This window comes from Rhinolophus sinicus, chromosome 16, assembly GCF_057876585.1.
Source record: "Rhinolophus sinicus isolate RSI-liver-muscle chromosome 16, RSI-T2T, whole genome shotgun sequence".
Taxonomy (NCBI): Eukaryota; Metazoa; Chordata; class Mammalia; order Chiroptera; family Rhinolophidae; genus Rhinolophus; species Rhinolophus sinicus.
The window spans coordinates 54295044-54318768 of record NC_142516.1 but is presented as its reverse complement, the minus strand read 5'-3'; the positions used below and the strand labels follow the sequence as shown (position 1 = coordinate 54318768).

The 23725-nt window shown below is 38.3% G+C and overlaps 1 protein-coding gene and 1 long non-coding RNA gene across 3 annotated transcripts in view; one reads left to right on the top strand and one right to left on the bottom strand.

The window, feature by feature from the left end:
• Window positions 1-23725, bottom strand: part of LOC141571336 (uncharacterized) — a 518221-nt gene that overhangs the window by 301413 nt on the left and 193083 nt on the right. The gene's annotated exons all lie outside the window — the stretch shown is intronic.
• Window positions 16353-19096, top strand: DMAC1 (distal membrane arm assembly component 1). 2 transcript variants are annotated; one of them, XM_019727135.3, is made up of 2 exons: window positions 16353-16696; window positions 17534-19096. In XM_019727135.3, the coding sequence occupies exons 1-2, from the start codon at window positions 16417-16419 to the stop codon at window positions 17596-17598; spliced, it is 345 nt and encodes a 114-aa protein (XP_019582694.2). In that variant the 5' UTR covers window positions 16353-16416; the 3' UTR covers window positions 17599-19096. The 2 variants fall into 2 exon arrangements, with proteins under 2 accessions (XP_019582694.2, XP_019582695.2); XM_019727136.3 differs by having other exon boundaries at window positions 16358-16690.

Here is a 23725-nt window from a genome sequence, read left to right as displayed (position 1 = left end):
TCTCCTGTCACATCTAACCTGGTCATTGCACATAGTTGACACAAGTAAAACTTATGGAATAACCTGCATGCTATTGACTCTAAGAGCAAGAGAAGTTCAGAGAAAGATCAAATAAATGTGGCCTATGTAAGCCAGAGAAAATATCTTCCTGGAAGATGTAGAACTTGAGCTGCTAGAACCTTACATAAATAAGAGGTTATCTCTTTTTAAACCTATTTACATATTCCAACAGTTAGAAATACTCATTCTCCTGCCAAACTCATTCAGAGTTACACCTATTTCCTAAGGCATAGCCTTAGGAAGGATAAGTACAACTCACCCATAGAGTCTCTCTCTCTCTCTCCATATGAGTATATATGTGTATATATAATACCATATATATAGTATTGTACATATATATGTATATATATAATACTATATATGAAAACTCTTATTAAATTACTTACAGCCAATGTTTTAAAACCATGCTCCAGTGTACTTCTCCAATTATCACTCATGCTCTTAAAAGAGCCTATTAGGATATTTCTTAGCCTGATCCTACAATACTTACTTATCCCAGGAATGTTGGATTATGATTAGGTTTATCTGAGAATTGAGTCATCTAAACCCTGTCTGTTTATAGATGAGAGACATAGCATGATGGTTTTGAAAGGATGTTATCAGATTTGTCAGACTCCAGAATCTTATCTTTTCAAATTCCCATTTTAAAAATAACTGTTATTCATTAAGACTTATCCAAGACTGCGATCCTACATTTCCACCTGCAAGATCTTTCAGGATCCCAATATATAATTTTTATGACTCTAAATTAACATACTAATTTATAGCATCTAGGTGCTCTCCCACGTCTGATCTTGCTGATCTTCAAATACCCCTTAATTATGCTTGTTCTATTCTTTCCAGTTTGCAGTTCATTTTTTCAGAGTCAAAAAAAAAAAAGAAGATCTGCAGTTGGGAAAAAGGATCTGCAGATGGTAGAAAGAGCTGTTGAAAGAGCAGATACTTGAGAACTGAAAAAGTTGGGGTTTTTTTTTTCCCTTAGTTCAGAAAGTCACAATGTGTGCATGACTTCAGGGAAAGTTCACAATCAATATTGACTCCACTTCCTCATCCATATAAAGTAAGAATAGGCAACACATGGATCCTATCTCCCTGTTTGTTCTCAGTAAATTTGCTTCCCACCATCCAGCTGAATCATATCTCTTTTAATATTCAAATGCTCCAAGCCACCATCTTCTCTTAGTAAAGTCAATTTTCTCCTATCCTGAGGTGTTTTAGTCCAAGTTATTGCTAAACAACCTAGTGAATGCTCATAAAGCCTATAAATAAGTCATTTCCCTCACACATATGTGGTCATCTGCCTAAAAATCTCAGAGATCATTTTGCAAGAAGTTCTCTAGGATTGCTGTTCTCAATCCCCACAATTGTTGCATTCCCCTCCATTAAAACCCAAACAACCTAGGCAGTGTGAAAGAGGTTGTAACTTCTTTGTGGCTCCACATTCACCAGAGGGGCTTAGAAGTCAAAGTGAAGACCGTGTACTCCACCCAATGACAGACACACAGTGAATGGACCCTCAAGGGGCAGGAAAGGCTACTCTTCTCTCTAGGTCCTGCCTGAGGCCTAGTGCTACTGCTCCTTCACAACACACACACACACACACACACACACACACCAAACCAAACCAAACTAAACAAAACAAAACACCCATAATGTGATTGGGTCAGAAGGGGCTTCAATATCAGATATGAGAACCTCTAAAATTAATGCCTCAGAAATCCAAGGAATCCCCTCTTTCCTTTGCCCATGGTCCACTTTATCTAATTTTAAAAGCTTTATTGATGTTTTACATAAGTTTTGACTAATATATGCACCCAAGGAGCCATCATTAGAATTCAGATAAAGAACAAATCCATCATCCTCATAAGCTTTTTCCACTCCTTTTAAATCCCTCCCTCTTACCCTTTTCTCATGCAGCCCTTTCCTGTTTCAAATATCTACAGAATATGGACACCCGTTAAGAATAGGTCCAGAAATCCTATTTTAAACTGCCTCCACAAGTGACCCACTACGTGCCAAGGTTTGAAAAATACTGCCTTGATTTCTAGTCAAGATAACAGAGTAGGTAAATGCTGTGCTCTCCTCCTCTCAGGACGACATCAATTACAACCAAACTACACAACAACCATCACTGAGAATCACCTGAAGTCTACTTGAACAAAAGCCCTATAATTACGGAAAAACAGAAGAAGCTCCCTTGAGACTGGTAGGAGGGGCAAAGACATGGAACAGGCTGGTCCCACACCCTTGTGTGACGATTAAAGATTAGGAGGGATATTTCAGCTGTGGAGGTCCCCCCCTGAGAAGCAAGGGGTCCCAGGCCCTCCCCAGCCCAGTGTTTCAGTGCCAGGCAGAGAAGTTCCCGTAACTTCTGGCTGTGAAAAACAGCAGAGATTGTGGCTGAGCAAGCCACAGGACAGCTGCAGTCCTAGGGTTCCTTATAAATGGCCCGCGCACAGACTTACTTGCTGACAGACTCACCTGCTCTGAGCTCCAGTGCTGGGGTAGCAGCTCAAAAGTTACCACGGACATATGGTGAGGAACTGAACCGTCAACTTTAGGGTGAAGACTAGAGGGGCAGCTTTATCCCAAAGGAAGGAGCTGGTGGAAGCCAATGTTCTTTTGTTGAGCCCTCCCCTTCCCTGTGTGCAGACGCAAGCAGGCATCATATCTGAGTCTCCATCAAACTGATTACCACCTGTCCTCTGCCCCGCCCCAGTGATTCCCTGAGGCCCCGCCCCAACCAACTTTCAGGCACACCTAAGCCTCTTCCAGTGGCTTTTCCACACAAACAACCTGTCTTAGCTCATGCTGCAAATTTTCATAAAATCTCTCAAAGGTTCATGTAACCCAAACAAGCAGCATCTGGCTTTAGCATGTCCCATACCTCTAGCTGAGCTGCCCTAAGCCCAGGATGGCAGGCATTGATTCGCAGATTGGACTCTCGAGGCACCTCCAAGCACAGTGCAGGCAGCAACCAAATATCTGTGGATTGCTTTGTGGCTCATACCAGATGATACTGTGTTTCCCCCAAAATAAGACCTAGCCAGACAAGCAGCTCTAATGTGTCTTTTGGAGCAAAAATTAATATAAGACCCAGTCTTATTTTACTATAAGACCGGGTCTATAATATAATATAATATAGTATGATACCAGGTCTTATATTAAATTTTGCTCCAAAAGATGCATTAGAGCTGATTGTCCAGCTAGGTCTCATTTTTGGGTAAACACAGTAGTTTAAGGGGCCTCTGGGATGACCTCACGTATACCAACACTTGCATCATAGAGGTACCAGAAGGAGTAGAGAGAGAAAAAGAAATTGGAAACCAATTCAAAGAAATAATGACTCAAAACTTCCCTAACCTAGCATAGGAAATAGATATACAAGGCCAGTAATTGCAGAACGCCCCAAACAAGATGAACACCAAGGCCCACACCAAGACACATCACAATTAAAATGCCAAAGTTTAAAAACAAAGAAAGAATCTTAAAAGCAGTAAGAGAAAAGCAGTGAGTTACCTACAAGAAAGCTCCCATAAGACTGGGATCTGACTTCTCAACAGAAACTTTGCAGGCCAGAAAAGATTGGCAGGAGATATTAAAAAAAAGGGGGGGGGGCTAAAGGATGTCATCACCACCAAACCAGTATTACAAAGAATCTTAGAGGGACTTCTTTAAGACGAAAAGAAAAAAACGACAAAAAATATGAATAAAATGACAATAACTATATATACATCAACTACTTTAAATGTAAATTGATTAAATATCCCAATCAAAAGACATAGGGCAGGTTGGCTGGTTAGCTCAGTTGATTAGAGCATGTTGCTAATAACACCAACGTTGCCTGTTCAATCCCCGCATGAGCCACTGTGAGCTCCTAAAAAAAAAAAAAAAAAAAAAAGGCAAAGCGTGGCTGAATGGATAAGAAAACAAGACCCTTACACATACTGCCTACAAGAGATTCACTTCAGATTAAAGGATACACACAGACTGAAAGCAAAGGAATGGGAAGAAAGATATTTCATGAAAATGCAAACAAACAAAAAAAAGCTGCTGACATAGCAATACTTATACCAGACGAAATAGACTTTAAACCAGAGGCTATAACAAGAGACAAAGAAGGACCCAGTAATCCCACTTCTGGTTATTTATTTGAAGAAATCCAAATTACTACTTCAAGGGGATATGAATGAATCCATATGTTCATTGCAGCATTGTTTATAATGGCCAAGATGTGGAGGCAGCCTGGGTGTCTGTTGATGGATGAATGGATAAAAAGGAGAAGGGACACATATATAATGGAATATTGTTCAGTCATAGAAGGGAATGGGTTCTTGCCATCTATGGTGGCATGGATGGACCTGGAGAGTATTGTGCTGAGTGGAGTATGTCAGACAGAGAAAGACAGATGCAATGTGATTTCACTCATATGTGGAATCTAAAGAACAAAATAAACAAACAAACAAAACAGAAGTACACTCATAGGTACAGAGAACATTTTGATGGTTGCCAGATGGGTGGGGGTTTGGAGGTGAGTGAAAAAGATAACGGGATTAAGAAGTACAAATTGATAGTTACAAAATAGTCATGGGGATATAAAGAATAGTGAATATAGTCAATAATATGACAACTATGCATAGTGCCAGGTGGGTAGTAGACTAGTCAGGGGGATCACATCTTAAATTATATAAATGCCTAATCACTATGCTGTACAACTGAAATTAACATAAAATAATACTGGATGTCAAAATAAATAAATACAAGGTAAAACAAAAAGATGCAAAAAAGAAAAACATACTGCCTTAAGGAAGGAACTTCACATCTTCTTTGAAACGTATTCACCTTTGGGTTTCTATCCATGAAAGCATTTTTTTTCTATAAATACTTTTAAAAGTCTCCTTTCCTATTGTTTATGATATATGTTCAATTATTCCCATCATTCTTTTGGGGGGGGGGGTGTGGGGAGAATTCCAAGTCAACATAATCACATAGTAGTAATCATTGAAAATATATAAAAGCATGACATGGACTTCTAAGAAAAGATGGAGGATAATACAAATCTCTGAACTTCACAAAGTTCTGAGAAGTTTTATAAAAGGCTCACTTTTTATCATACAGAAATTTGCAAACATTTCTATATACAAAGTTTTCAAAAATATACCATATGTATTTTCAAGAGACAGATTCACCTCACAGTGCTAATTAATTTAAAGTTATTTTTTGAAAAGTGTTCATCATGGGTTTGTAAGTCAAATTTTCAAGTTATGTGGACTTTACTGAGCCTATGCAGGCATCCAATTTAAATGGGGTTCTCCTCAATGGGAGCATATACAGGGAATAAAATGTGATCACCAAAAACATGAAATAATTTACATTTGTAATATTAACATTGTTGACTTTTTAATTTTATTATTCTTCAAAATGTTTCTAAAGGGAAGCAGACAAAAGTACAATATTTGGAAAATCCATTGAATGTATTTATTACTTATTGTAATACAAGCAAACTTTTATTACACTTCCGTTACTAGTGCTTTAAGTTTTTATTTATTCTTTTGATGATTACAACTGCAGGTAAAATTTAGAAACATAAAAAACAAAACAAAACAAAAACCCTTACATTTCAGGTAGAAGAATTATTATTTTACTCTTGGGTAAAGAAAAGCACTGTGAGTCATTGCCATCAAAAGGAAAAATGCCTTATTGTAAATAATGCTTCCTTTTATTGTTGGTATAAAAGTCCCAGCTCTGAGAGTAACCTAGGAGGTACTGCAAGTGGTTTTCTGTGAAAAGAAATACCAAATGATCAATACGAAGACTAGAGTATAACCGAAAGTAAGAATCAAGCAGGGATTCGCATATACTAGCTTTTATGGGCAGGCTGCAAAAAGAGGTTAAAATTGAATGGTGTAAGTCAGGAATGAGGATATAACTGAACTTCTGGCTTGGTGTGCCCCCTCTCAAGTAAATGATGCTACCTCTCAAAGATGTATGTTTCACTCTTTGATTATACATCTAAAATCCTTCTCTGAATTGTACAGGCTTATTGAATCTCTGTAACAGAGTGAAACACTGTCTAAGATACCTCTGTGATTTCAAGAAGGGCCAAACTGAGAATGGCAAGATCTTTGATCACAGTGTCTAGTCATTTTTTATCTAACTGATTCCAAGTAACATCAAGATATCTCAAACGCATTTCACTCTTAAAAGCTAATATATTAAAATTTTTGTTGGAAAGATTCAATCACTCATTCATTCAACAAAAGTATTTTGAATGCCCACCTACAGGGTGATGAAAGATTCAAATCTCATACTTCTTATTTTCACTAGACTAGTTTATCTACATTGCTTTTAAAAAAAGAACAACAGAAATCCTTATTACTTATCTGTCATTCAATAAGTACCTCTTCCATGAAGCTTTCCCTGATTATCTCTACTAGAAATTATGCCTCTCTTCCCTATACCTTATGGTCATCTATTAATCTTGTATTTTATTTAATTAAGTTTCTTATCTTTCCATTTAGTCCATAAGTTCCTGCAGAGCAGGAGCCCTGATTCTGTATTCCTATTCATTCATTCATTCACTCATTCATTCAACTGGAAAGATATTGAGCCAGGCATTATGTGAAATATAAAGATAAATAAAACACAGTTACTTCTTTGTACTTGGGTCCAAGTTATCTTTGATTTTAGTTTAATTAGCGAAATAAGACATGTAATTACCATGACACGATTCCTATAATTTTTTTTACATCTAAAAATGTGTTAACTTGAGCTGAAAGCTTTTCCCAGCATTCCTGGCACCTGCTTCTTTATATACCTCACATAATTTAACACAATGTCACCAACAAAGTGGAGACCAAATAAATACTTGTTGGATATTTGTTGCATTAACTTTTTAAGATTTCAATGGTGGGCCCATCAAATTTCCTTTTTTGTTCATGTATTTCATAAAGCCACCCCCTGCGATACTTTGTTACATTTGCATTGTCAGGTTCTGGTAGCTCATAACTAATGTAACGAGACTGAAACCTTAATAGAAACATGAGGCAACAACGTGTAGTGAGAAGAGCATTGAGCTTTGAGTCAGGGAATCTGCTCTGGACTTTGGATCCTCCAATTCCTAGTGTGTCAATGGAATCTTAACCTCTGACTCTAGGTCTCAGTTTCCTTATTTATGAAACAGGGATGATAATGGCTGCCCGACAATATTGTTGTGAGGCACAAATGAAAGAATGCATTTGAAAGCACTTGGAAAACTACAAAGCATTTTTAAATGACATTGTGAGCTCACAGGCCAGGAAAGAATAACATATAGCCAAGCACAGTAAGAATCTTCCCTGCTGCTGTGCCTTGCTAGCCTGACTTGCTACAGACACTTTGTCAATTTAGAAAAGCCGCATTTTGTCATTGAATTTCAGTCTTTCTAACTACAACCTGACAAGATGCCTTATACAATGAGTAAAGGCTCAGTAAAATCCAGCATTTGATAAGCCTAACAAACGTTGTAAAAGCATCAGAAGTCTTTACAACAAAGGTAGCACGCAAATATACCCTTACTAATCCCACATTAATAGTAGCTCTCAATTACAGCATGTTTTTTTTTATGTGCAAGACAATGTGCAAAGTGCTTTATATAGACGTATCTTAGCACAGTGTCTGGATAGAAATCGCAAACTGCCATCAGAAGACGCCACGTAACTTGGGCTGCACCTCAGTATAGAATCAGAGTCTGAAGACCTGACTCAAGGTTAGTCTTTATCCCTTAAACTAAGTGATCTCCACTACCTAGTTCCTCATACATTCAAAAAAAAAAGAAAGAATAGAGAAAGAAGCAATGGGGCCAGTGTTAAGTCTCTGCCACATAGATTGTTGTTAGGATTGAATTTACTAATTCACGAGGAGCACACACAGTACCTGGCTCATCATTAGTATTAGCACTTATTTTCTCATCTCCTCCACCCACTGGCAAATGACCTTGGGCAAACTACCTAATCTCTCCTCAAACTCCTTATCTGTAAAGTGGGAATAATAAGAAGACTTTGTCACTGAACAATTGTGCGCATTATATTAGAATGCGTAATTTGGAAAACACTATTGACATTTTAATTCATATTATCACCTCGTTCTCTTTCTCTTCTGTCACTTCACTATTCATAGTAACCACAGGAAACTTCCAGGATATGCTTTCTGCAAGGAAATTCTGAAGTAAATTAAAATTCCAAGAGAACTGTGCGTTATGTCGCCAAGAGCAGTTTGTTATCTCCCTTGGGCTATGTATGCTTCACATCAGTGGCCACCCAGCGCCATCTAACTGGACCGCAGGACGCCCTGTGGATTAGTGTCAGCCATCCGTAAGATGCAGTGGGCTGCAGGAAACCTTGGGGCCCACCTCCTCTTCTGCTGAGCCACCAGACAGAAAAGTACAGCATTCCCAGATGTCCTCCCATGCTGTACCCACCAGGCCTATGGTTACACAGGGATCCATGTGAGCTCCTTCCTCACGACTGCAAGGAGGAGCAAGGGAGCACAGAGGCCTCCTGTCAAAGACAGCAAGTGTACGGGAAGAACTGAAATAGTTAAATCAGTTTTTGCTCACAGCTCTAAAGGTCTGGGCTCACTGACATGTACTTGAACAGCTTTTGCTTCTCAGCTATGTATATACATTAGACATATCTAAGTTAAGAAGATCCAAGACATCACGAAGTAGCATTTCTTGAAGAGAAGCCAAGCTATTTGTCCCTCATCGAAACGATAACAGTATCCAAACCAAATGAAAGACACTGCTTAATAGCCCATATATAATTCCTTGAATTCAAAGAACGTAAACGACCGTAGTACCGGGCTGTAAGAGTGGTTGATCTTATAAGAACAGAATTTATTTAAACATCATTTTGAATGACGTTTTTATTTTTGGTTCTGGTTGAATGGGATACTTCAAGGAGTCAATGTCAGTAGACTGAAGCTATGTGGACATATAGAGGGTATATTAGCTGCCACTTCACCTGACATGGACAACCTAGACATATGTGTACACTCAATCATAAGTTAAGAAATCTGTAGGAAATCACTGTAATAATTTTTACTATACCTCAATTTTTAAATCCATTAACACTGTTTTTTCAGACTGTAATTACATAAACCATCTGTTAGTATTAAGATAGCCATATGAATGATGTATGTAATAGCACTCTTTAGCTACGAAACATGATATGTCTTAATGCTGTCCTAAGATGATGGAGTCAATGATATTTACATATTATTCAGCAGTCCACACATTACGCTTCTTTTAAGGCTCAACTTAAAGTATTATTCCTCCTGGATTTAACTCATTTGCCTCCCTCCTATTAAAAATAACCTTTTTTTCCCTACATTCTCACTATCTTTTTTTATTACCTCTGTCATAACACGTGTCACAATCTATAGTTATTAGATTTGTTTATGTACATGCTTAGCTTCCAGATGAGATTCCAAAACCCTAGAAGGCAGGTCCAAAGATCCTTCTCATCTTTGTGTAAGCCACTGTCCCTCCCCACTGCTCTCTACTAAGAGTTTGTACATAGTTGGTATTTAATGATATTTTTTAAATGCTGCTGGTCACTTCCGTTATATTTTAACTATGGTACTATCTACTTCCTAACTCTTAAGGTAAGATAATTGCATAGCGCACCCTCACCTCTTATAAAAACGTGTGGTTATCTACTAGGGACACATGCAACCAGATTTATTTTGTGCCTTTCAGCTACCTGGGACATTCCTTCCTGCAGTTCTTAGGGTGGTACTTTCTCTCCAAGCTGTCTGTGGTAAGTGGCAAGCCATGCTTTTCCTTAGTGGGAAGGAAGTCAATAGGCTGTATTTTACTGTGACAGCTGGGACATTTGACTTGAGTCTTATTACACTTGATGGCTACCGTCAGGGAATGTCTTTTTCTCAATTGTTTATTCGCAAGTCTCTTGTCAGTTCAAACTACAGAAAACAAAAGGGGAACCCACATTTTACTCATGTGCACCCACAATATGGAAAGCACTTCATCAAACATGAATCCAAGAAGATATTTCAGTCTAATGAAATCCACAGATACTTACTGAGCACCAATAACAGTATGAGAATTCCATAAAAATGAAGAAACTCTAACAGTCCACTCGTGGATATTATATTTAGGAAATAATAAATACATATATTAAAAAAATTGAAATTATCTGGATTGCTTAAAATAGAAGACCAAAACATGCCCCAAATATTCAATCTGGGAAAGGTTTTAGTAACAGGCACTTACTCCAGGAAGGCAACGTGGCTGTAATTGTCAAGCCATTTACCAAGTTTTGCAATGGGAGACTGCTGGCATTTCAGCCAACAATCTTTAGTGCTAGGACTGTTGTAAGCATTACTGAGATTTAGGATCCCAGATCCCTAGCCCCTGAATACTTGTCACTGTGATTATCAAAAAAGGCCTGTTCCCCTTCCGCAATAAAATCTTTAAAAAAAAAAAGAAAGAAAGAAGAAAAATAAATAGTAGATACATAACACACCGAAAAACAGTGTCATGAAGCATACAAAAATCACGACTAAATGTTGTCCTTGAATTTTAAAAACTTGAGAAGCAATCAATTCTATGAAGCAAGAGCATGAAGTAAAAGAACTTACAGACAAGATGACTAGAGAGCAGGAGAAGATAAATATATGAGTTGTGAGTGCTCAAGAAAAGCAGTGGGAAGAAAAATGAAACTATCAAAATTATAAAGGACAAAAGGAGAGTAATATGAGGGACAACAGACAGCAAACACCTTAGAAAGCAAAGAGAAAATAAATAAGAGAACAAATACAAGGGTTTGTAAGAAAACGAAAGACGATACAAAAGGGTATATAACTGGGATCCTTGAAAAAAGGAGGAAAAACTAGAACACATATTTACAAGGCAGACCCACACTGGCACCAGTACAGGAGGAAAAAGTGGTGTGACTGTCCTCTGCTGAGCCCACACCAGGCTCCCAGGGCGCAGGAGAGGAGTTACAGCAAGTCACACTGCCCTGCTGTTCTCCACCATGGGTCCATGCTACAGCCAGCCCATGGCTCTCGGGCCAACGCCCACCCCAAGCTCTATGGCTGTAATGAAGATTTCCTCAAACATGCTCACCCATGAGGCAGAAAGGCAGATTGTTAGCTGCAGGGAAATATGTAGAGGCGGTTTCTTGTCACAGAAAGGCAGACATAGATCTTTTTGAATCCATGAGCTGACATGGTCTGAACAGGCCCATTTATCACTGGAATTGCAAATGGGTTGTTGAACAAAGCAGCTACTGCTTATTCTGGAGAGGTAGAAAAGAGAAAACGCATGCGAAAGCATAAAAGTCCAACAGAATATGGACAAGGATGTCATTCCTCATCTTCAGGCATCTCCAACATGCTGCTGTGGAAGTTAAAAGCCCAAGTCCTTCCTTTTTCTAGTAATGCTAGCCCACCAGACAGAAACACCTGCAGAAACTTAAGCAGGTCTTTGACAGGGTCCTATTTTTCACTTCAGCAATAGAATAAGCCAGCAGAGCCATGCACTGGAAACAAAGCTTCAAAAGATGATCATATAAATGAGCAGATAACCAAAATTACATATGTAACGAGGCACGTGGAGTTCTTTGAGGCTAAGAATAAAAGCAAGAAAAGAAAGTAAACAATGAAAAGCTGAAACAGTCAGTCTTAAAAAGGTCCAATAAAAAGGGAGCCATCAGGTAGATGCTGGATTTGTAGGGGGGGAGGGGAATCAGAGTTCTGGAGCTTGCCATCATGTTTCGAAACTTCAACATCATCCATCTGGAAGAAGTTTCAGCAAATACAGGGAAAGCCATGGACGTACCAAAGCCCAGGTTTCCTATCTTTAATTTTCCATCTCTAAAACTTCTTCTCTTAGGGGAATATTCTTCTTGAGAATGTTCTCAAAGGACTTATATATAACTGAGTATAACAGAAAAGTACGTGAGAGTAAAGGAGAAATAATTTAGTTTATACACAATAACAACAACACAGAGAACCATCATGCCAGAGATACTCCCCAGAAATACGCAATCTGTCTGTACTTCAGGAGAACAGGCAGACCTGTGACTTAGGAAACAATCACTGTGAAACATGAAGCATATCTGATTTATTGACTCAATCTAAGGAGTCCAGAATTGGTAGACATTAAACTCTTAGAGGTTCCATTTATCCTATTATAAACAAATGGTTACTGGGAGATCTTTTTCAAGAAACAATTATTTTTCTTTTCTTAGGCTTATAAATGTACAAAAATTTGTTTTATGTAATAATCTATAATGTCATAAAAGATAATTCAACATCAACTTCTAATATAAAAGCTTAAGTCTCTCTGTATTCATTTTGTTATGTAAATTTTATTTATTTGTATGAGGTATGTAAATTATACACCTTTCTAGATGAAACTGTATGTACCACACTTTCTGCTACTTTAACATAAAGATAACATTAAGACTAACAGAACTCTTTAGATTTGTATTTTATAAGGAAAGAAACAAGCAGCTTTACTCTTTTCTTAATTACCAGTTTATATAATTAATCAAAATGTTTTTGTAAATTTAACTTTTTGTGTTTGTTGTATAGTGCATTATTTAAAAATATCTAATGAATTATATTTATGCCTTTAATGATGGATGAGAAGTAATGCTAGTTGGCTGTATTTGGTTATAAAAAATATAATAAAATAATAGTGCTTTAAAAAGATATAATTCAGATAAGCATTCTTGAAATAAAGATAAAAGAATATATATATAGATATAGATATATAGATATATATAATATGGTATTCTATATGAATATGCATAGTATTGTTTATGCCTTGGAAACTGAACTAGAATAGTCAACAGAGATATAATCCTAGTAAAGATGTTATGGGACTTCAACAATGGATGGGAGAAAGGGAGGGAGGGAGGGAGGGAGATGAGGAAGGAAAAAGGAAAAGAAAATCATTTAGGTATCTAGATAAAAAAATATAGTCACTTACATCAGAGAATAAATTGGCCTGGCCTCAGAACTCTCCACAGCAACATTCAATGTCAGAAAGTAGTAGAGTAACACAATATCTTTAAGGAGAAAAAGTGCTATCCCAAGTGGTTATGCTTTGTTGCCTTAGCCTAGGTTCCTCAGAGTGCAGAGTCTGCGACAAAATTTCATCAAGTACATATATTAGTTTCCTATGGCTGTTGTAACCAATTATCATAAACAGTAATGGCTTAAAGCAACAGAAATTTATTCTCTCACAGTTGTGGAGGCCAGAGTCTGAACTCAGTACCCCTGAACTGAAATCAACATATTGGCAGGGTTGTGCTCCCTCTGGAGGCTCTAGGAGAACATTTGCTCCTTGCCTCCCAGTTTCTGGTGGCTGCCCGCATTCTTTGACTTGTGGCCCCATCGTTCTAATCTCTGCTTCCATGGTCACACTGTCTTCTCTTCAGTGTGGAATTTCCCTCTGCATGTTGCTGATAAGGATACTTGTGATTGCAATTATGGCCTGCCCAGGTAATCCAGAATAATTACTCCATCTCAAGATTCTTAATTAATCACATCTGCAAAGACTCCTTTTTCACATAAAAGGTAGAATTTACAGGTTCCACACATATTATAAAGAAATTAAAGGAATTGTAAGAGACTACTCTTCTCAATTCAATGGAAATAAACTTGAAAACTGGGATGAAGCAGATAATATTCCAGAAATGTATAACTTGCCAAAACTATTTCCAGCAGAAAATTTAAAGATTCCCAAAATACAAATAGTGAAAGGTTTCAAAGAACCTCCTTCCCTGTTTCTCTCCCACCCACCAAAATAATAAAGTGCCTGGACTAGAAATTTCACACAGAAATTCTAACAAAACTTTTAAAAATCAGATAATCCCAATGATATTTTAACTGTGGTAGAATACAGGGGGGAAAAAGTGCTTCCAAATTCTTATTATGAAGTGGGCATAAATCAATTAGGATTGCACAAAAAGAAAACTAGCAACATATCAAAGTCTACCAGAAGACACTAATAATTAAATAGTAGGATATATGGAAATTAATAGCCTTCTTGTATTCAAATTCAACCAGTTAGAAGATACAACAGAAGGAAAAATTCCCCATTTTCAATAATAACACAAAAGACAAATTGTCCGAGAGAAAAATGTATGAGATCATTATGGAAAAAAACTCTAAAATGATACAGAGGAACACAAAATAAGATGTGAACAAAAGAAAAAGCATTCTATGTCCTCAGATAGGATGACTCAACATCATAAAGATGTCAATTCTCCCTAAATTAACCTGCAAGTTTCACACAAGTCTAATAAAAATGTCAGCATCATTTTGTCAGAATAATCAAGCTGAGTCAAAAGTTCATGTGGAAAAATAAACAAGTAAAATTAGCCAAGAAAAGTCTGGAACAAAAGAGTAATAGGGGGGAATCAGTGTTCAAGTATTAACACATTACAGAGCTTCTGTAATTAAAATAGTGTCATACTGGCACATGAATAAACAGACAAGTCATGGAACAGAATATGAACTCCAGGAACAGATATACAACTATATGTGGCATTTTAGAAAAAGTGGCATTACAAATATATGGGGGAAAGGTGCACTATTTAATAAATAGTATTGAGAAAAATGGGCCAGAGAGAAAAAAAGGGGAGAATAAAACCTGATTCTATTCCTGACACCTAATAATACGATAAATTCCGAATGTATTAATTTTGAAGTATGAAAAAAAGATCAGAACACCAAAGGAAACCATAGAAAGTGGAAGAACTTTTTAATTATTACATGAAACTCAGAAGCAAAAAAGATAAGACTGATAAACACAATTACATGTTTAAAAAATATGCATGGCAGAAAGTACAACGAGCAAAGTCAAAAGGCAAATATCAAATTGGGAACAAAAAAATGTGTACTTGTATCACAGACAAACGGTTAATCTCACTAATGTACAGAGTTCCTAGAAGCCAACAAGAAAAAGACAAGTTAGGAAAGAATGTTCGATATCACCTATTCCAAATCTCCTTACTTCAAACATGAGGTAACTATAGGCCAGAGAGAATAAAAAATGCTCTGTGTGTCATATGGCTGACTCATAGTGACAGAGCCAGGCAGAGAACCCAAATTTACCTAACCTTTGTCTTTCTACTACAGGACACATGGTTACCTGTGTGAGTAATGAAATGGGGAGGGTCTTTGAAATTAAGCACCAGGCCAACCCATTCTCTCCTATTGATCTATATCTTTATTTTGTCTCTTTCTTTTTAGCCCTGTCAAAATCACATCCCATTTTAGAAAGCGACTTTATTTTTTATTATGTTAATATTTTAAGCCATTCTAAAGGAGAACGTTTCAAACCTGGATTTAATCCTATTTTCACCTATCTCCTCTGACAGAAACAACCTCTGAACTCTAAATGCCTTTCTTGCCAGTAATCCTCTGAGAACAACCCAGCACAAGGTATATATAACCAATTCTACTCAACGAAAGTCAAAGGTGAAATGAGTTGGGAGTGGATATAGAAGTTGAATTGCAAAGAAGCAATCAGAGTGAAAAGTCCATGCTTAAGGGATGATAAAAATATAAACCTGTAAAAACAGGACCTATATTAACTCCTCAGATCCATTAGCCCTATTTTGACTTTGATTTTCTCCAGGGCTCTCAAAACAGAAACGATATCATGGGTATGAAATAATTGAGATCATAACATTAAGACAAAAGCTTAAGAGAAATTGAAGGTATCCAGGTAATTCAAACCCATTTTTAATACCTTGATGTTATTTGTGTCACAGTACGTATAGGTTCGAGAAATTTGACTGTTTTCACAGACACTGGTTTCAATAATGGCTGTGCCACTTAACCAGTTTTGTCATATATTGGAAAACTGATAACCGCGTTGGCTTGGGAAGATTAAGTGACATAATAGACAATCGTTTGGCCACGTGTCTAACATATAGTTAAGCACATACAAAATCAACTCGTTTGTATCACTCCTCCACACCCACACAGGTGAAGTGACATGCCCAACGTCTCACTCATCTTTTATGCTAGACAGGAAACTTAGGAACCCAAACTTCTCCTGTAAGGAGCGTAAGAGTAGAGACATGTAGGGAGTTCTTAAAAGGATTGGGGGGAAAATACTAGTCCCTGGCATGGCCAAGATTTTGACCACATAAGTCCACCACTGGACGCCTGCCTCCACCTTTTCCCCTTCCGAGGCAACAGGAACTACATTTCCCAGCGGCCCTCAAGCTGCTTCCGGCTCAGTGGGCTGGCGCTCTGCTTTCCGGCCGCATCTTTTACGTCAGTTCGATTTCGGAGGCTCCTACGGCTGTGGCGGACCCCGTGAACATGGGGTCTATGATTACCCAGCCTTTTGAGCCGTTCCAAGTCGCCACGCCTCCCGAAGCCGCTTCTTCCGCTAGCCCCGCACCCCTCGCTACACCCGGATCACCGACCTCTCCAGAGCAGAGCCCCGTGCCTAATAACTGCTGGAGCTGTCGCGTGCTTTCCGGGTCGGGGCTGATAGGGGCGGGCGGGTACGTGTACTGGGTAGCGCGGAAGCCGGTGAAGCTGGGACACCCGCCCGGTCCAGGGAGCATTATGCAGATGGTCATCGGCATCAGTGAGAGTCCGAGCAGGGCCCTTGGGGAACGGGGGTGGGGTGGGGGAGGAGAAGCGGGGCGCAGCCACGTGCGTGGGGGACCGGGACTCGGGCTGGTGGCCTGTCGGGAGCCACCCCAAACAAGACACAGAGGTGGTGAAAGGAAGTTGTTGGGACGCTATTTTTTTTTTTTTTTTTAAATCACAATATTTCTTGAGAACTCCTGTTAGCCTCAATCGTTTAGATCCTATCAATAGCTGTTAGAGATAATAGTCCCATTTTAGTGCTGATCAAACTAAGACTAAGAAGTAAGAAGTATCCTGTTCAAGGTGAGACACCCAGGGTGTAACAGGGCTGGCTTTTGATTCTAGGTTTGTCTGGCACCAAAGCCCGTATTTTTTCTCCCATTCCTGGAGAAAGCCTGAGAAAGGGCACTTACCTTTGGTTTAAGAACCTGGGCTTTGAAGTCAGAGTCTACATACTAGGTATAGTGGGTATTGTGGCCCACAGTCCTCATCTGTGGCAATACTCAGTGATTGTCAAGACGTCTTCCAGTAAAATGTAGTGATTCTTTTAGCTCTTCAAACCAACTGAGTAGGATTTTAGGTTTTCAGATATCTTAACCTTTGTAACTAGATTGTCCATGTCAGTTCCCTTTAAGTTCCTTTCTAGATAGGGGAAGTAACAGGATTTTTTTTTTCTTTCACTTTTTTTTACTTGTGTTAGCTTTACTCTTCTATAAGAAAGATATGATGGTAACATAACTGCTAGGAGTGTTGTGAGGGTTAAATAAGAAGGCATATAGAAAAGCACTTGGTAAATTAAAATGCAACATACGCTTAAGGTACTGTTATTTTTTTCTAGGCATCGCTTGTTTCGGTGTAGTCATCCTGGCTGATCCCAAAGGGAAGTCCTTCCGCTTTGGCTGAAAGTACCACCAGTGAATTTGTCATCGTCTAGCCTTGTCTCTATGACACATAGTGCAAGCATGAGGCTTATGGACACATGGACATTGATATACTTTAGTTCTGCGAATACTGCGAGACTGAAAAGAAACATTGGTTGTCATTATTTGGCCATGAGTGTTTGTGGCCTTCTTCTAGGGTTCCACAGAGACCAATAAATCCCTCAGAGAAGAGAACAAGTTCTTTGTCTTATCTGGGGAAAGAGGATATAATTTAAAAAAAAAAAAAAAGAAGAAATGATAAACCAAATGGGAAAATGAACTAAGTTGTTATTTAAAATAGTTCTTTTTACTTCTCCCATATTTGAGTCAATACCTATTATCAATCTAACCCTGGATGGTCATCATGCAATATGCAAAATTATATAAAATTATATCTGTACTGCTCATACTTCCCAAGGCACTATCCGGTCCGTCACCTTATGAGAGTTTCACAGCTACTCTCAAGTGGTTATTTTCACTTGAGAGTTCACTTCTGGTAAGTGAACCTTAAAAAATAGTCCTCGTGATTTATTTTCCCAGGGTCATTCAGCAAGTCAGTGATAGAGCTAGGACTCTTAGTTGTCCTTGTTCTAGTCTTTCAGACTTAGGATTGTTTCAAAGAAGCAAGAATTACATTTATGAAACAATTAGATAATCTTAAAAATAATGACACTTAAGTGCCAAAATATTTGAGAGAAATTCAGAACCTTTTGTAATAATAATAAGTTATTTTTCCACAAGCACTGGAAATGTTTCTGTGATGAAATTGAGATACTTTTGCGATAGGGACTTAAAACTAGGCAGTTTATGTCTTAAGTCTGTGATTCCTACCAGTTTTTTTCTGCTTCTCATGGCTTCTCTATAAAGTTATATGTAGCTGTTTTCTAGAAAAGAAAGATACTCTAATTCAGCTACCAATCACTGTGTAAGTGAATGATCCATTGAGCCGTTACGTTTAGGGCTGGTGCTTTTTCCAGTCTTATTAGAAGTGCCTAAGTCTATTACGACCCATAAATGACAGTAAGACTCTTGCATTGTCTACATCAGATCATAGTATGGGTGGTGCCATATATATTTGCAATTGAGAAGACATTTCAACATAGACAGCAAGGTATAATTTATGTGAAATGTACAATTCAGTTTTGTGATAATGAATATAGAAGATATAAGTTGGAAGGGCCCCTCAAGGACCCAAAGTGGGGTACTTCCTTGAGGGCCCATGATGCATGATCATTCATCCCATAAAATACCAATGAAGACAAGTTACACCTCCTTTAAAAGGCAAGCCATTCTGTTGATGGACAGCTGAAGTCTGAACACTTTCAGGTTTAACCAAAAATACAGATCTAACTGAGCTTGGCCTGCTGGACAAATAGAGTAACTCTTAAACTTACATATTACAATGTTAACATCTTTCTCAGAATTTGTACTGTAAGCAAATGAGAGTTTTTTTCCAAATAAACTTGTCTGCTTGACATGTATTGCCAAAGTATATTTGGTTCTTCCCAACTTGGGGCCATTTATGTGGAGCAAAGTATTCATGTCTATAGGCAGTTAAGTGAGAATAACCATCCCTCAAAAATAGGTTAGAATTTGTACTTAAAAGTTTTCTTTGGAAGTGTGTTCCAAAATTTGATTTCTACCAGTGCTAAGTCAGATCCTATTTGTTGTAGGGGTGAGTCTCATCAGAGAAAAAAAAGACACAACCTTAGTCCTGCAATGTGGGGAGTCACTTAGTGCCCCTATTATTTTCCCTTTTGTTGGGGGTGAAGTGAGGTGAGCAGGATGAACAGGCTCAAGAATCAATGAATTATTACTCAGCCATGTAAGAACACCAGCTTAATTATGATTTATGGGCTTTAGAATCTCTTTAAACAGCATGAAAATGAGAGTTTATAAAGACTCATAATTACCTTTAGCAAAAGAGAAAAGTACGAAAATGAGCAATTTAAAATGAACTTAGTTTTTCTTGTAACACCAAAATGTGCACATAATATTTTTTTCATGACGTCCAAGTTATCTATTAGCTCGACCTTTACATAGTAGAAATGTAGATATCTCAAGATGATCAAGAAAATCATCATACCATCTCGTTTCTTTTGTGTAGTGCATTGACTGGTGTGGAATCCTGAGCATCTAAGAGTATGTCTGAACATATTAAAGGACCCAAGTATAAATTGGTCCTCAGGATCTTGCTGTGTGTTGGAGGGGAGAGGTGAAGGTTCTCTTTCTTCCCTAGGCCAATTGCTGAGACAGCTGTTGGCCACACTGGAGTGTTCCCAATGCAGATCAATCTAAAAAGTTCTGGAATTTCACCTGGCCGAGACTGATTGCAGAGACAGCTGTTTCTGGTGGCCCTAGAGGTTGAGCATCTCAGTCATGATTTATACTTCACCTCGACCTCAGTTCAGCATTTGCTCCTCACTCCTTTTTATTGCTGGTTTCTCAGCCTAGCTGTGTCTGGATTAGTGGTCTCTTGAATGAAGCCAGTTGATTTGACAACATAAAATGTATTGCTCCTAAATTAAATACATGTTCAGGGCAAGCATATGTTCAAGTACCCCCTCAAACCAGCTTTGGCCTCAACTGATTTATTGCTGGGACTACACTGATCAAACAGACACTTCACAAATCTTAAAGTCAAGAATAGTAAGCAATTTTGAAATGAAAAACTACATTTTAAAAAAAAATGACATAAATCCTTGCTTCGACCCTATAATTATGTAGGTGCTAGGAGCACAGAGTCCAAGGTGAAAGACCTATAATTAGACATCATTCAGAGGTATCCTAGGAGTATGGGGAGAAAATATGTCACTCTTCTAAATGCGTGCCTCAGCCTTTGAGATATTCAGCAGCTTGTCATTCAAATGTAAATGAAGTGTAGAGAAATAGCCAAAGGGCAAATGTTAAATGCAGTACTGCCATTAAAAAAATAAATAAAAAAATAACTGCTCAGTCCTGTGACTGAACTTGTGTGTGTTTCAGGAATGCAGTAGGCAAGGTTCTTAAAATGGCCCCCAAGGTTCTCAGACCCCTAGTGTGCACACACTTTTCTCCCAGTTATTCAAGCACCATTCTAGGTGCTGCTGTGAAGGCATTTTGCAGATGGCATTAATGTCCAGATGGGCTAATGACCTGAGCCCATTAAATCTTGGTCTAGAGGTCAGAGACAGGAGAAGTGAGAGACTAGAAGCAGGAGGAGGATTCAATGCCTGAGAAGTCAATTGCAGGCCTGGAAGAACGCAAGCATACGTTTTATGAACTGCCTATGGGGGCCACAGTGGTTAGAAACTGTGGGCAGCCTGGAGTTGCTGAGAATGATCACCAGCTAACTGCTGAAAGGGAAATGAGGACCTCAGTTATCCAACTGCAAGGAAATGAATTCTGCCAACAACCGGTGAGCTCGGAAAAGGGATCCATGAGAACCAAGAATTGCAGCCCCAGCCGACACCTTGGTTTCAGCCCAGTGAGACCTCAGCAAAGTATTTAGTCATGCTATGAAACTGTGAGATAATAAATTTGTGTTAAGTTGCCAAGTTTGTAGTAATTTGTTACACTACTAGAAAGCTAATACAGGAGTGTTTTGTGGAATTATAGTAGGTGGCATGCCAGACCAAACATGTATCCCCATGCTGGGTATTCAGAAAGTAGCACGAAGCGGCCATCTGAATAGCATTTATCTTTACAGTTACTATCTTCACTTGTTCTTTTACTGGTGGTTTTCATGGATAGTTTTTATTTTGTTTCTTGCAAAATTTTTCCACTGACAAATATTTACAAAAATTATAGCACGCTTTTATGTGCCAAGCATTAAGCTAAGTGCTTCGCAGAAATTGTTTAATCCTTTCAACAACCCTCTTTTACAGATGAGATAACTGAGGCCTGGAGCAAGTAAGAATTTTCCCAAAACCTCAAGTGATGAACCAGAAATGACTTGCAGAACAGCACTAATTGAGAATTTGTGTTGCTACAGTCATTTTCTTAGTATCCTGTTGCAAAATGTTCAGGTATCAAAATTAGAAATTTTTTATTCTGATTTTCCATTTTTTCCTTGGTTATCCCTTAGTTCAACATGTATTATTAATCTCTTGGTTTCCTCTTCTTTATAATTGAGGTTATATCAGTTGTCACTCTGACAGCAACTTACATACTCATTTAGAACAAGAACTTCTCATTTCCCTGAGCAGGCTCATAACCCATCCATGGCTTTACCCCAATCTTTCTTCTGACTGTGGACCATTCTCCTGAACTCCAGACTCCATTTCCCAGCCAGAGCAGGGCATCCAGCCTGTCTACACAGAGCACAGCCCCAACTTGTCTCAAATGAACTTATCTCCCTCCAACCTACTTCTTCTCGATTTCCTATCTCTGTTCGTAGCGTTTTCATCTCATAACCTGACCAACATAGAAACTATGATAATATCTATGACTCTCTTTCCTCTCATTCTTTACTTATGATTTGTTAATAAGTCCTGGTTATTTTAATCCTTTATATAACTAATAAAGGGTTAATATCCAAAATATATAAAGAACTCATACAACTTAACACCAAAAAAAGAAAAAAACAACAATCCATTTAAAAAATAGGCAGAGGACCTGAATAGATGTTTCTCTCAAGAGGACATACAGATGGCCAACAGATACATGAAAAGATTCTCAATGTCACTAATCATCAGAGAAATGCAAATTAAAACCACAGTGAGATATTACCTCACACCTGTCAAAATGGCTATCATCAATAAATCAACAAATAACAAGTGCAAGCGAGGATGTGGAGAGGGAACCCTCGTTCACTGTTGGTGGGATTCTAAATTGGTGCAGCCACTATGAAAACAGTATGGATATTCTTGAATACAATTAAAAAATAGAGCTACCACACAATCCAGCAATTCTTCTCCTGGGTATTTATCGGAAGGAAACAAAAACACCAATTTGAAAAGATATATGCACCCCTATGTTCATTGTAGCATTAGTAATAGCCAAGATACGGAAGCAACTAGATGTCCATCAACAGATGAATGGTTAAAGAAGATGTGATACACACACACACACACACACACACACACACACACACACACACATACGAGGTCTGAATTAAGTTCACAAACTTGTTGCAATGATGTTGCTAACATTTTTTTATATCAAAGGGATTATTCATTATGAATTTGTACCAACTGGACAAACAGTTAACCAAGTTTACTATTTGGAAATACGGAAAAGGCTACATGAAAAAGTTAGACGACCTGAACTTTTTGCCAACAAGTCATGGCTCTTGCATCACGACAATGCACCAGTTCACACGGCACTGTCTGTGAGGGAGTTTTTAACCAGTTGACAAACAACTGTATTGGATCACCCTCCCTACTCACCTGATCTGGCCCCCAATGACTTTTTTCTTTACCTAAAGATAAAGGAAATATTGAAAGGAAGACATTTTGGTGACATTCAGGACATCAAAGGTAATACGATGACAGCTCTGATGGCCATTCCAGAAAAATAATTCCAAAATTGCTATGAAGGGTGCACTAGGCACTGGCATCAGTGCACAGCTTCCCAAGGGGAGTACTTTGAAGGACTGTAGTGATATTCAGCAATGAAGAATGTAGCACTTTTTCTAGGATGAGTTTGCGAACTTAATTGTCTGCCCGTGTGTGTGTGTGTGTGTGTGTGTGTGTGTGTGTGAGTGTGTAGTGTGTGGTGTGTGTGTATACACAATGGGGTATTATTCAGCAATTAAAAAAGAATGAAATCTTGCCATTAGTGACAACATGGATGGACCTAGAGAGTACTGTGCTAAATGAAATAAGTCAGACAGAGAAAGACAAATACCATATGATAACACTTATATGTGGAATCTAATAAATAAATAAAAGAAACAAAAACAGACCCATTGTTATGGAGAACAAGCTGATAGCTGCCAAAGAGGAGGAGTTGGGGGGATGGGAGAAAAAAAATTCTGATCAGTGTCTGCTTACCAGGATGCCAACCTAAGACAAGGCTTATAAATGGCAGAACTAGAATGTGGTGGGGGGGAGGGGGATATGAAGCTGTTAAAAAAGCAGATGCCCAAAATGGTGTCACGCTAAAAGCCCATGATACCAAACCTATAT